Source organism: Acipenser ruthenus, chromosome 16 (assembly GCF_902713425.1).
Source record: "Acipenser ruthenus chromosome 16, fAciRut3.2 maternal haplotype, whole genome shotgun sequence".
Taxonomy (NCBI): Eukaryota; Metazoa; Chordata; class Actinopteri; order Acipenseriformes; family Acipenseridae; genus Acipenser; species Acipenser ruthenus.
The window spans coordinates 21,571,451-21,584,175 of record NC_081204.1 but is presented as its reverse complement, the minus strand read 5'-3'; the positions used below and the strand labels follow the sequence as shown (position 1 = coordinate 21,584,175).

Below are 12,725 nucleotides of genomic sequence, written 5' to 3'. Positions count from 1 at the left end.
TCTAGACAGAAACCCAACAGCATCAGCAGCAGTGTGGTTCTAAGAGGGAACGGTGCTGGGGAGAGCTTGAATTAAGATGTTCATCAATGGGAATATATCACTCTGATCTCCAACAAATAATATGTACAGAGTATACCTGGTTGAATTGCAATTATGCTGAAACACATATTTCAGGGAAGCATGTAGAACAGCAGACAGCATCAAATACTGCAGGTAGAGGATATGGTATGGATTCTTAGTGTGAATGCAAAAAAATATATATTATAAAAAAGAACACAGTTAATGATTAAGCAACGGGGGACGGATTCTAAAACGTACTGTATTGTGGTATGTTCCTGACTAACTGATTCTTTTGTGTTACCCACACAGAACCATCATGTTCACCCTTATCATATTGCACCAATACTTGTTGATGCAATGCAATGGTCTACTTGCCCATTGAAACAGGCAAAACTGTTCAGCTGGCCAGTGCTTTTCTTCTCAGGATCTATCAAAGCAATTTGTTTATATCACAAAACGGTGGTAGCTTTTTTTTTGTGTAGTTCAATTTTTTTTGTGTAGTTCAATTTCACCACATTTGCTGTGAGGTTCAGTATTTTACTGTGGGGTCTTTAAACCCCACAACCCCACACTGGAAAGGGCCCTGCATCCCAGGCGATTCTGACAGATATCAAGCTGGATTTTGACTACAGCTTCTGCGTAAAATGTATTGAACACCCCTGGCACACCACTCCGCATATCCTTTTTGTTTTATATTAAACCAAAAGAAATTAGACTTCTTTGCAGAGGGAAAATATTTTTACACAACAACCAACTTACCAGTGTATTGGGTGCTATGTAACCGTGTGCAGATTTGTCTGAAAAAGAAACAAACAATGGAAAAAGTGAATAAAAACACCTCTTATTATTTTGCCACCCTGGCAGTACATTACAGACAGGTATAGTGCCATGGGGGCTATGTTTACTAGCTGTGACTTTCTAGTTTAATTGAAACTGTTCTAATATATCAAAAGAACACACATGCACGCTTCAGGTCTGATTATCAATTCTCATATCTTTCAATTCCAACAGTGTAAACCTTATCTTCATATGTGAAAAATTGGGTTTGAAGTAGACTCTGATTGCCCTCATACATCAGAAATGTAATTTAAACAATGCTGTTACTGATCATGTGCGGTGCAGTGAAAATATACAGTACAGGGTGATTACAGGGACATGCCATTACTGCTGAGGAAAAAACATTTGCTTTGCTACCAGAGAGAATGAAACCGGGTTGGTGGAGGCACTAATGGAGGAGTACAAATCTAGGGTATAGAGATACTAAAAGAAACTAACATTCAATGACAAACGTTTCGACTAGAAGTCTTTTTCAATGTCTTCAATTGGTAGAAATGTGAATGGTCTCTTAATGGTCACATTAAGATAGATGGGTGAGTGCTAATTATCCACAAAGACATTGAAGACATTGAAATCCTGCGATATGCAGTGTTCAGCACGGTGGAGTCCCCACCGAGATGCTGTCTTTTACCTCCAGAAGTGAAGCTCATGTACTTCTGGTTATTCACAGTCTCTTTGGAATCATAGAACTTGAGCACGTCCAGCACAGCCTGAGGGTTCTTTTTCTGCTCCAGTTTGGTGATGTTGGAGGTCTGGAGCAGCCTGGCCCACTGCTCTGGGATTCCCTGGGGGGGACAGACACAGTAAACAGGGCTGCTTCGGTACCTACGTCACCACCACAAGGCTTCCTGGCTGGGGAATTGCATCAGCATGAGGGCTCACTTTCCATTACTCTAACTAACAAGGCTCTCTGGTCTCTAGAGTTAACTCTCAAAACTGAAACAATCACCACTTACATAGTGAACAACTCCTGCTGTACCATGGTATATGTGATCCGTAGCCTGCAATAATATTGTGCAGGTTGATCCATAACAAGACATTTCTCATCAAACAATGCTTATATCATTATTCTCAATTCTTAAGTTTCACAGGAATTCACAGATGGTTATTTAAATGTGTTGCAAAAAGGGGAAGGGAAAAGGTCTTTGAAAACCTCAACCCGGAGAAAGAGATAAGGTATGTAGTTTGTAAGGCAGTTCGTGTCTAAGGGCCCAATTCAAATACTTTGATCTGCAATTGTTTCAGAAAAATCTAAATAATGTTGAGGGTTTTTTTAAAATTTATTTTCTAATTCCAGTGACAAACCAATTGCTCCACAATCTCTGTTTATAGTGTGTATTTATAAAGGTTAATTGAATTTGGCTCTCAGTACTAATCACATTTACCTAAACGACCCTATTTTCAATAGATTGTTTTCCTCACTAAAGCAGATAAACTCGGCGAAGCCTATGATCAATAACACCAACAATAGCTCACATTTATTTAAAGGTATATGCCGATATAAATTCACACATTGATTATGCTGAGTAGAAAGCTCATTTAATGGAACAGATATGTAATTAAACTCGAGAAGCAAACTTCCTTATCTTTGTTTTTTGCTGAAGCGCTAATTTATTATTTCACATTTCTGTAGAGACTGAACACTCCAGTTAATATGTTTAACTATGGACTGCTATTGATTGCGGTGCCGTTTTATTTCGTGGTAATAGTGTGGTTTTTCAGTGGTTCTGCTGGGGTCTACAGGGTAATACACTGGTGGTCACATGTGACACGAGTTTGGTGGTCTCAGCCTAGCCCACTGTGGACATTAGTTTAATCCACAGCACAGAAACAAACAGGGTAACACTTTACATTAAGTGTCTCTAATTACTGTAAGTTTAGTAGTTACTTAGTAAATACATGTGTACTTACACATAATTACAATGTTATTAGTTACAGTGCCCCTAATGTGTAATCTTTTTGCACGACATATGTACGTACACAATTGTATAAGAAAAGCTTAGTTAGGGTTAGGTGGGTTAGGTATAGGGTTAGGTTTAGGGTTAGGGTTAGGGATAGGATTATTTCATGCAGAAAGATTTACACATTAAAGTACATTGTAACTACCAGTATGTATAATAACATTGTAATTATCTGTATACATACACAGTAATGAGAGACCCTTAATGTAAAGTGTTAGCACAAACAGTTCAGTACTCTATTTGTGACTAAATGGCAGACGATGGGTGTTGAGGTCAAGATTGCGGTAGTGGCAGTGCTAAGAGAATGTAGCTTATGCCATTTTCCCTTAAACTCTCATTGACACTAAATACACAAGGACTAAAGGAAGGGTGTCTTTCTCAGTGTTGAAGTGCTCCATCCTCAATACACAGCTAGCTGTCAGGAGGGCGGTGAGAGTGGAGGGGACTCACAGTGAACTCCCCTGTTACTGCGTCGAAGCCCACATGAATGGTGTGTTCAAAGTCTGAGGGGAGAGAGATTTCAGGGCGCTCCTTCTCTTTCTTCTTATTGGCTAAAAAAAACAACAGCAGGATGATTAACATCGGAAATATTGTGAAACTTTGACTTTGTTAGATATTTGCCATTGGAAATCTTTAAAAAAAACGTGCCATTATAGAGGGTGCTAGACCAGAGTACTGGAAATATTGAAATCAGACACCCTTCTAAATCCAGGATACTTAAGGCTTTACATTTTCACACCCCATTATTGATCAGTTTGGTGTGTAAAGGGGCTAAGATACCTACTACCTATTACAATCTGGTAACTGTACCTGTACAGTGTATTATTAATATTCATACTACAACAGGAGAGCTTCACATTGTCTTCAGACCTTACTGAGGTGCCACATACAATGTTGGGCTGTTTGATCAATTAACTGCATTACTAAGGGGTCTGTCATTTTGCCTTTTAACTACTCTAAATTAATTCCACTTTCAAACTGGCCTCCATACAGTGTTACAATTCTGTAATTGCTAAAACAAGCTTCACTATAAAATGTAACTAATTAAAATCATAGTGAAATATTTACACAGGCTTAAAATAGGCAAGAAAAAGGACCATTCGACTACCCAGCAACATTTTTTTATTAAAAAGTATTTGCTCCCTTCTTGCCAAAGCACCAGAAATAAACGCAGATGAAGCACTTCTACGTGACCACCAATCTGAACAAAGAGTTCCTCACTGGCTTATCACATTCCTGCAGTGTCTGCTCAATTTCACAGTACTGATGCAGGCGTCTTCCTTCAGGGAATTCAGGTAGTGATGTACTTTTCGACATTTTAAAAAGGTTATTTTGTCTTTCTTCTATTTGTTAGCTTTGCAAAAGAGGCTAACCGCCCCAGGTGTTTTTGCACAACTGTGTAATTTGAACAATGAAACAAATACAGAGGTCTGCGTTAAAAAAGGCTTCGAGTTTACATCATTCACCTTTCAGCTACAAATGCTGTTCTTCACTTTCCCCACAAAAGTGGTATCCATTCTGGGAATAAAAAAAACATTAAAATATATAATAATAAAATAAAAAAACTTAGTGTTAGAATAATCCCTATTATTGACATGTCCTATGTATAGTACATAGTTAAATACCATACTGTATATACCTTTCCTCTCCTCAGATCTGTAGACCTGTGTAGGCTCTTTCAGTACTGAACACTATGAGATAATCATCCCAGATAAAGTTAACTGCAAGTAGAAACGTGCTCCATGCTGTGGGATCAACTGCACTGTAACTGTATTGTTGTCATTTGCTGTCATAATTGATATAAAGAGTAAATAAACTGGGTTTTGGGTACTTGTGCCAACCTCTAGAATGAAGAAAAATGTCCCACCTGTCCAGGGTACCACTACACTTGGAGGACGGCTAGATTTTGTAAAACCATTTGGATCCAAAAACATTTAATAAGCAGATCCCCCGCTCCTTGCCCCATACTCCAGCACACATTATTAGCCTATACAGTTACAATACAGAAATGCATTCTTTGTATTTTGTTACTTAGAGAACAGGTCCCAGATATGTGTATGTTTAAATTGGGTTATGCCTTTTTTTCCCATAGTTAAACCATTAACTATTCACACACAGTGCATGTGTGGGCACTCTTACTTTTATCGCCTCCCCCAGGGAAGATGGAGCGAAGGCGGGCTTTCTTGTTCTTCTCTTCGGGAGCCATTGGTAGAGGTTTGGAGCTGTGGTTCGCTGCGGGAGAGTCGCGATTGTTGCTGTTCATTCTCAAGGGGGGGGCTGGCGGTTTCTCTTCAATATCGACACTATCGGACATCTTTAGTGGCACTCACAATGTCCTGTCAGAAAAAGAGGCATGGAGGGTTATTCATTTATTCAATTATTTACACTCAGAACTCGTTTATCCAACCCCTCCCGTCACGGGTTCCTCCGATACATAAACACATCCACAAGATTACGATGCTGAACCAGAAAAAAACTAAAACTAAATATCTAACACCGTTATACCAGAAAGAATCACTAAAAGCACATAAGTGTTGTATAAAAAACAACATTAAATTTACAACATTTATAACATACTGTTTATAATGCATTGATGGGAAAACAGCATTTACAGTCCAGTTCTGTGCTGAATTTAAATGGCATTTCAAGCAGTTAAATAACACATTGAAACAAAAATAGCAAAACTTCAGCTTGCAGCACTGAAACCTACAGTATTGAAAAAAAGCATTAAAAAGAGTGTGCTAATGATACGAGCAGTCCTGTCGGCTTGCACTGGCTTTTACTTTATCAAATGCAATACTGACAACGATACAGTACAATAACTTTTAACTCTGCTAGTAATTCGAATAGATTTTCAACTGTAAAAACCTACATAATTACCTGCATGACATGTGCATTCCCACCGCTTCCTCTTTGTTTTTAACCCAGGTGTATGTGGGACGGATATATTAATTAATAACCAGCAATATAGTGCTTATATAACAATATAGATCAGTTTTAGAATAGGTCAAATATGAGACTTTTGCCTTAAGTGATGGCCAACAATGATATCTGTACCATGGATGTTTCTTCACCTGTAATAGAAATACTGTAGGGTATTGTATATTTGCAGAAATGAATGGGTCTATTGCCACAGTATTATGTTTCCACGTGAATCCTATAAAGACCCACTTGTGCAATTTTGCTAATTTTAAGGTTAATTTTTACAACTTTGCATCCAACAGAGTTATAAATGCATGGAATAGCCAACAAGGGAAAGTAGTAGGATGAAAAACACTGGGAACATTTAAAAAAAGACTAGATTCTGGGATTTTAAATTAGTCCCCCTCAGTAGGGGAGAGTGGCATGCTAGAAAAGGAACTAGCCTTGATGGGCCAAATGACCTTTTCTCATTCCCAAACGTATGTTCTTATATACTTTTTTCCTAAGTGGCTGAGAGCTTTGCTTCGATGTGGGTCAGGACCATAACAGTGTTTAATGACATGCTATTTAGGAAATTCATATCTCCAGGGTGCACCTGGCTGGTGCTGCAGCAGCTCCCAGAGCTTGGCACACATGCCTGCATGTTTGTGTGGGAACCTTCAGATCTGGTGGAACGCTTGCCCATTTTTTAATGACTTCCAAATTCCAAAGTATTTGTATACAATGCACTAATTAACACTATTTAACAACATTGGTTTTTGGATTATTTAACATGCATTGAGTGTAGCGGTAAAAACATATTTGCGATTAACCACATACAAAAATGTAGGACTTATACTGACTGCACAAAAAAAAGCTGAAAAAATGTTACAGTATTTCTGATGAATATGCTTTGCGAGGTTTTGCCACTATTCCCATCATAGCTGCCTGCTTGCATACACATACAGTACCGTAGTTATTTAACATGTGAAGACCAAGGCCGCATCTGCACTCAAAATTCCAGTTTACCGTGCTGGGTTTTGCTGGAAGCTTGGCCAGGAATACCTTGTGATTGACATGTCCAGTGCTCCCCCTTGATAAAGCTGTAGCCGGGAGCCCTAGGTAGGAGTCTGTGTATAATGTGCTAGTGGAATGGCATGATGGGACACAAGGGAACCATGGCCATGCTGCCTTATAGCCTGTTCTGCAGTATAAAGGGCTGCCTTGTAATGAGGGAGCACTGTATTATCTCAAGGATATATCTGTAAATAAATACATTTAAATGGATGTTTCTGAATAAGCTTTCCCGCTGAGGTTAGTTGCTTTTTTTAAACAATCACACTGTCTGCAAAGCATTTAGTGGTGCCTGCTCTGTTTTTGTCCTCCCATGGCAACACTGATTTTAATGAGGGTTGAAATAAAAACGTGTTTGTTGTATATATTAGAGATCAGTATTGGGTGAATGTGACATGTCTGCTAGGTGTTAACGTTGTTCTAGAGGGATATGAGATCATTCACGATCAATGGCATCCCTTTGAGACTGTGCCCTGTTAAACACCTATAATGTGCAGTTTTGAGTTACTGCTGGTGGTAGCTCAACACCCTAGTGGCAGTGTCATGGAACTGCAGGTGTTGCAAGTTATTATTATTATTATTATTATTATTTATTTCTTAGCAGACGCCCTTATCCAGGGCGACTTACAATCGTAAGCAAATACATTTCAAGTGTTACAATACAAGTTAATGACACAGATAGCAACAAAAGGCCAATGTATTTTGTTACACCAAATAAAACTGATCTATATGAAAAGTACTCTGAAAATTATTAGTTTATTATTTTTTTATTTACTGTGCCCAATTATTTTACCCCTGATTTTCTCCCCAATTTACAATGTCCAATTATTTTTCCCCCCACTGCAGCAATTCCCCACACAGCTCAGGAGAACTGAAGGTTCAGTGGGCATCCTCCGATCCCACGACCAAGTCAGCTTCCTCTTTTACACCCAGGAACTCGAGAGCGGATGTCAGCAAGCTACCAGCCTCTGGAGAACAAAGGCCAGCCCTGCAGGTGTCCGCCTGAGCTCACTAGGAGCCTGGCCCGCAGGGTAAATGAGGAGTCCCTGCCAGTTTTGCCTCCCTAACCCTGCCGAGCGCCACAGCCAGCGCGATACTCCCTTCGGAATCCCCAGTGAAGACCAGCGATTTCGCACAGCCAGGACGCAAACCTGCGCTCCCCTGACTGTATGACTCACCCAGCACACCACGTGGCCATGCTTATACCAGATGAGCCACTTCAGGATGTTTAGAAAGTTTCTTTTATTCCTGCGCTTCCCTAAAGACTGCTGAATGTCAGGGGTGACATGTTCTGATTAAAGCCATGGAACAGATCCCATCACAGGTAAATGGTTTCAAAGCCCTTCACTTCAAAGATGACATTCAAGGCTGTGACATAAAAAGAGTAAACATGGCAGCTGTAATCTAACAGTGTTACTGTACAGGCTGTAGGGTTTAAAACACAACAGATTACTTTCCCTAGCCTTCTGCTTTGTAGTGCATATTCCCCCAATATCTTTTTCAACATAAATGAGTCTTCATTCCAGCAGGTGTAAAAAATTAAATATCTAACATACCAGGACATGCCAAGAAGTGCCTCTCTGTCCTGCTGCAGAACTCAGGGATACCGAATGCTAGTGCTCAAGAAACCCGTCAAATCAGTTCATGCTGAATGTCGGGATCATTAATATGGTTAAAGCAAAATGAAAAGTCTGCATGCATTGGTCATGACGTTACAATAAGAATCTACATGCAGCACTGCTGACATGATTCCAGTTAGATTCTGGTCTGAACTAAATTCCTGTTGTTTTAAATCATTAAACTATGAATCTCCCTGGAGTTTTGAGATATTTTTACAACAAAGGTTTATTTTGTGGTGATACATTTTAAGAAAATTCCTCAGAAAATATGATTTAAAAAAGTGACGTTAGTGTAAATATTCTACAGCATTGGACCTATTAGCCTGGAATTAGCTATCCTATTTATCAAGTATACAGTATTCATTTAATATGGTAACTCTTTTTATTTGCTATTGGAAACATCTGCATTCTCCACTTACTGTACAGTACCTGTTCATGTAAGCATGTATAACAAGTCCTGTGTATTTAAGTCAGGGGCAAAGCAGGGGAACGATTTGGAGACTTGGGTCCAGTGATCTCATTCAGCACAGTATGTAATGTTTAGCGCTCCTTTATAGTTGTGTCCTGTTTTCACTGTTTTCAGGAAGGATAGCATGCAGCTTCACACTGCATGTGACTCACTCAGTAGTAATCCCAGAAGAGAGAAGAGGAGTACGCAGTACAGTCTCAGCAGTGGGAAGCATACATAAAGACATGGCAGTGAAACTGGCTGCCCCACTTTCTTCTTTAGGGATTCCGACTCGGTATATCCTACAATATTCTGGTTTTGCTTTTTATTTCCTTGTACACATAACCAGCCCTAAAGTTATCGCTTCTGTAAATCAGTTAAACTTGTATTTATAGTGATACAGTAATTAGACACATCTATAATTCTGTCTATGGCTATTGCATGGTTATAAACCATCTATAATACTGTATTACCACTCTATAACATAGTTATATTATATATTTATATAACATTAATAAGCAGCACCTTAATATAAAGTGTTACCCTGAAACCAGTACGCTTCTCAAGCAACTTCAATCAGACACTGTAAATAATGTGCAATCAACACTTGTTGACACCACTTCAACCACAAATTGTGATGATCATCCATAACTTCAATTCACAAATTGTGATGATCATCCATAACTTCAATTCACAAATTGTGATGATCATCCATAACTTCGAAGCGATCAATCAGAATTCCTTTAAAGATAAAACGATAAGAAATTATGGACCGTATTTTCAAGACACTTCCTCCAGTCTTTAACTCCTGTTTTTTTAAAGTAGAACATTCCATGTAAATGATTCACAACTCCGGAGTGCTTCAAAGGCCATAAACAGGAGTACTTGAGTTATTTGGTTCAGCTTTTTTCTCCTTTAAAAAACACTTAAAGACTGGAGCAAAACGCTTTGCAAATATAGCCTGTAGTTTCTTATAGTCAAGCAGACAAACGGTTCACCTGGTGCCTTTTTAGTACACTGAAAAAGGCACTAGCTGAAACATGTGTCTATTTAACCTAGTTATACTTTAAACCATGATGATCGGGCATTACTTCAGTATATCTGAATAGGATATTAGATAGAAAGACATTGTACCTCAATCCTGACCTTAACACCCACTGACTGCCATTCTGTCCTCAGTCCCTCTCGAGCTGAATTGTGCTGAATTGTGTGTTGATTTTGTGATATGGACAACTGTGGACTAAGACCTGCAAACTCATATCACTTGTGACCTGAATGGTTATAATGGCTATTGAATTAGCCTGCTTTGCCACCTAGCCCCACCTCCCACCACACATGACTTTGACGGGAATCCCATTAATACAAAAACTCAAGCTACATACCGCGGGCGTTTCTACGCTTTTAATGTATTTGTATAAACAAGGAATACACCACTTATGTGTCAAGGCAGATAACACAATCTTCCTGTGAAAACACGGATTTACAGCAAGTCCCTGTAGCACAATAATATGCAAGATCAGAGCTGTGAACAGATGAGACTGTACAATATTACAACAGTAAATTCAGCCCATTATCCAAATACCTACATAAAATGCTTGTGCAGTACGCGTAACTATTTCAGAAAGTCGTTGAAGAGAAAGTAAAGTGAATAGCTATTAGAAATCCAACTTCAATGCTTTAATGTGGTCTTTTATCAATGCTACTGTCACAACTTGCCATTCTGGTGTCCAGTAATGCAGATGTATACACATCTCGGCCCGCATGCTTTGCAGTCACACTGATCTTCAGCTGTAGATGTACTTATAATCAGAGACAGCACGTGGGCTTATATGTGAGTGAGTGCATTTTCACAGAAAACAGCGAGTATTCACTTATGTGCATATTTGCATGATTTTAGGGTATGTCAGCGATACACAGCCCTTTTAGCACAAGTGAGGATAAATGCATCCTTTTTGTTTCCCTCTAAATTATACATGATTACATCTACAATGTTCTGTTCAACCCCAGTAGTAGAAGCCAGGCGCTCAGAGAATCTCATTTACCCAATTACAAGAACAGCAGCACCTCCCTTCCAGCTCCCTGACAGCACTGTGCTTGATGTTCGTAGTAAGGCAGTATACACGCTGGAGCCTCCCTTCCAGCTCCCTGACAGCACTGTGCTTGATGTTCGTAGTAAGGCAGTGTACACGCTGGAGCCTCCCTTCCAGCTCCCTGACAGCACTGTGCTTGATGTTCGTAGTAAGGCAGTATACACGCTGGAGCCTCCCTTCCAGCTCCCTGACAGCGCTGTCCTTGATGCTCATAGCAAGACAGTGTACACGCTGGAGCTTCCCTTCCAGCTCCCTGACAGCGCTGTGCTTGATGTTCGTAGTAAGGCAGTATACACGCTGGAGCCTCCCTTCCAGCTCCCTGACAGCGCTGTCCTTGATGCTCATAGCAAGACAGTGTACACGCTGGAGCTTCCCTTCCAGCTCCCTGACAGCGCTGTGCTCGATGCTTGGAGCAAGGCAGTGTACACACCGGTGCTTTTTTGACACACTGTATTAGCACAATCTCATTTGCCCTTCCAAGCACTTCTCATCAATGTCACCTCGCAGGGCTGGAGGGCTTTGCACTGCACTCTACGTGTTGAGACGTGCAAGGTGCACTACTAGTGCAGGCTCCGAGACGTGGGGATGGATAAAGGAGTTTGATTCATTAATTATACCTGAAATGATTTCTTGTCTAATGAGCTCTCGCCTATGCAATGATTAATTCAATTCACAGGGCTCTCCTCTGAATGATGGTGAGTGAAGCCCCCTCAGCCTTACTATTTTTTACATAAATCAGGCCTGTAGTTTGTCGCCTGATGAACTCACAAATCCTCTGGAGCTAGGAAAGGAGAAGCACTCGCAATCACTGAATTATTCAAATGTCAGTGCTCTTTCTTCTCACTCACTTGCACTGTGCAGTCTTGAAAGCTTCTCGTACTTTAAATTATGGTACTATCAAATCACCTTAAAGAGTAACATGGTATGATTGTGAAATATAAGAGTTATCCTGATGAATCTATTCTTCTCGTTGTTTAGAATCACTTTATGTGCATTGTTTAAGCCATCACATCCTGGTGACCTTTTAAAAGTGTAAAGCACTATTCATGCAAGCAAGTACACCTGTACTGTTAACAGCTCCTTATCTTTCTGCAGTGAAGATCCAGGCTTAAACAAGTTCTAATGGACATTGCTTCTAAATTTGAAAATGGGGTTAGGTGCACTTAAAACATAAACATCTTTTCTAAATATGGGACAAAACATAACAAGCCTTGCTGATAAACATGTTCTACTGGACCCTTTGCTCCTCTCTGACTCTATCTAGTTCTAATCCCTAATCAATAACCATCTTGTTAACTTAAAACAAAACAAAGCTCTTAATGTAATAACTTTGAGATCCTATAAACCTTTAACTGTATATGCAGGTGGATGCTTCCGTAGGCCAGATTTCCAAAGCGTTTCCGCCAGACTTTATTAACTCCTATGTAATTTCAATGTAAATGACTGAAAATGACAATTACATGACCACTCCCCTTACAGGAATGCTTAATAAAATAGATTTCTGTATATTGCTGCATGTAAATAGAGAATTATAAGAAGCAGTTTCACCTAATTGGATTAAAGTCTGAGTAACAATAAACCTCAGAATGTGGACTCGCTTCCAGACCCAGGTATTTGTGTTGTATATATTTATTTTGTAAAACAGTGATGCTATATATTAACACATTGACTGTAGAATAGCAACCTCTTGCACATGTAATGCAGCCTCCTCATTATCACTGAAGCATTAAGGCAT

General features: G+C 39.6%; 1 protein-coding gene across 5 annotated transcripts in view; it reads right to left on the bottom strand.

The window, feature by feature from the left end:
* The window catches only part of LOC117412197 (serine/threonine-protein kinase PAK 3), a 64,941-nt gene that overhangs the window by 35,818 nt on the left and 16,398 nt on the right, over positions 1 to 12,725 (bottom strand). For all 5 annotated transcript variants that reach the window (XM_058989040.1, XM_034020313.3, XM_034020314.3 and 2 more), the window contains exons 2-5: positions 4,998 to 5,194; positions 3,309 to 3,409; positions 1,529 to 1,682; positions 820 to 857 (exon numbers count right to left, since the gene is read on the bottom strand). In XM_058989040.1, coding sequence (XP_058845023.1) covers positions 820 to 857; positions 1,529 to 1,682; positions 3,309 to 3,409; positions 4,998 to 5,172 — 468 coding nt within the window. In that variant the 5' untranslated portion in view covers positions 5,173 to 5,194. The remainder of the gene's footprint in view (positions 1 to 819; positions 858 to 1,528; positions 1,683 to 3,308; positions 3,410 to 4,997; positions 5,195 to 12,725) is intronic.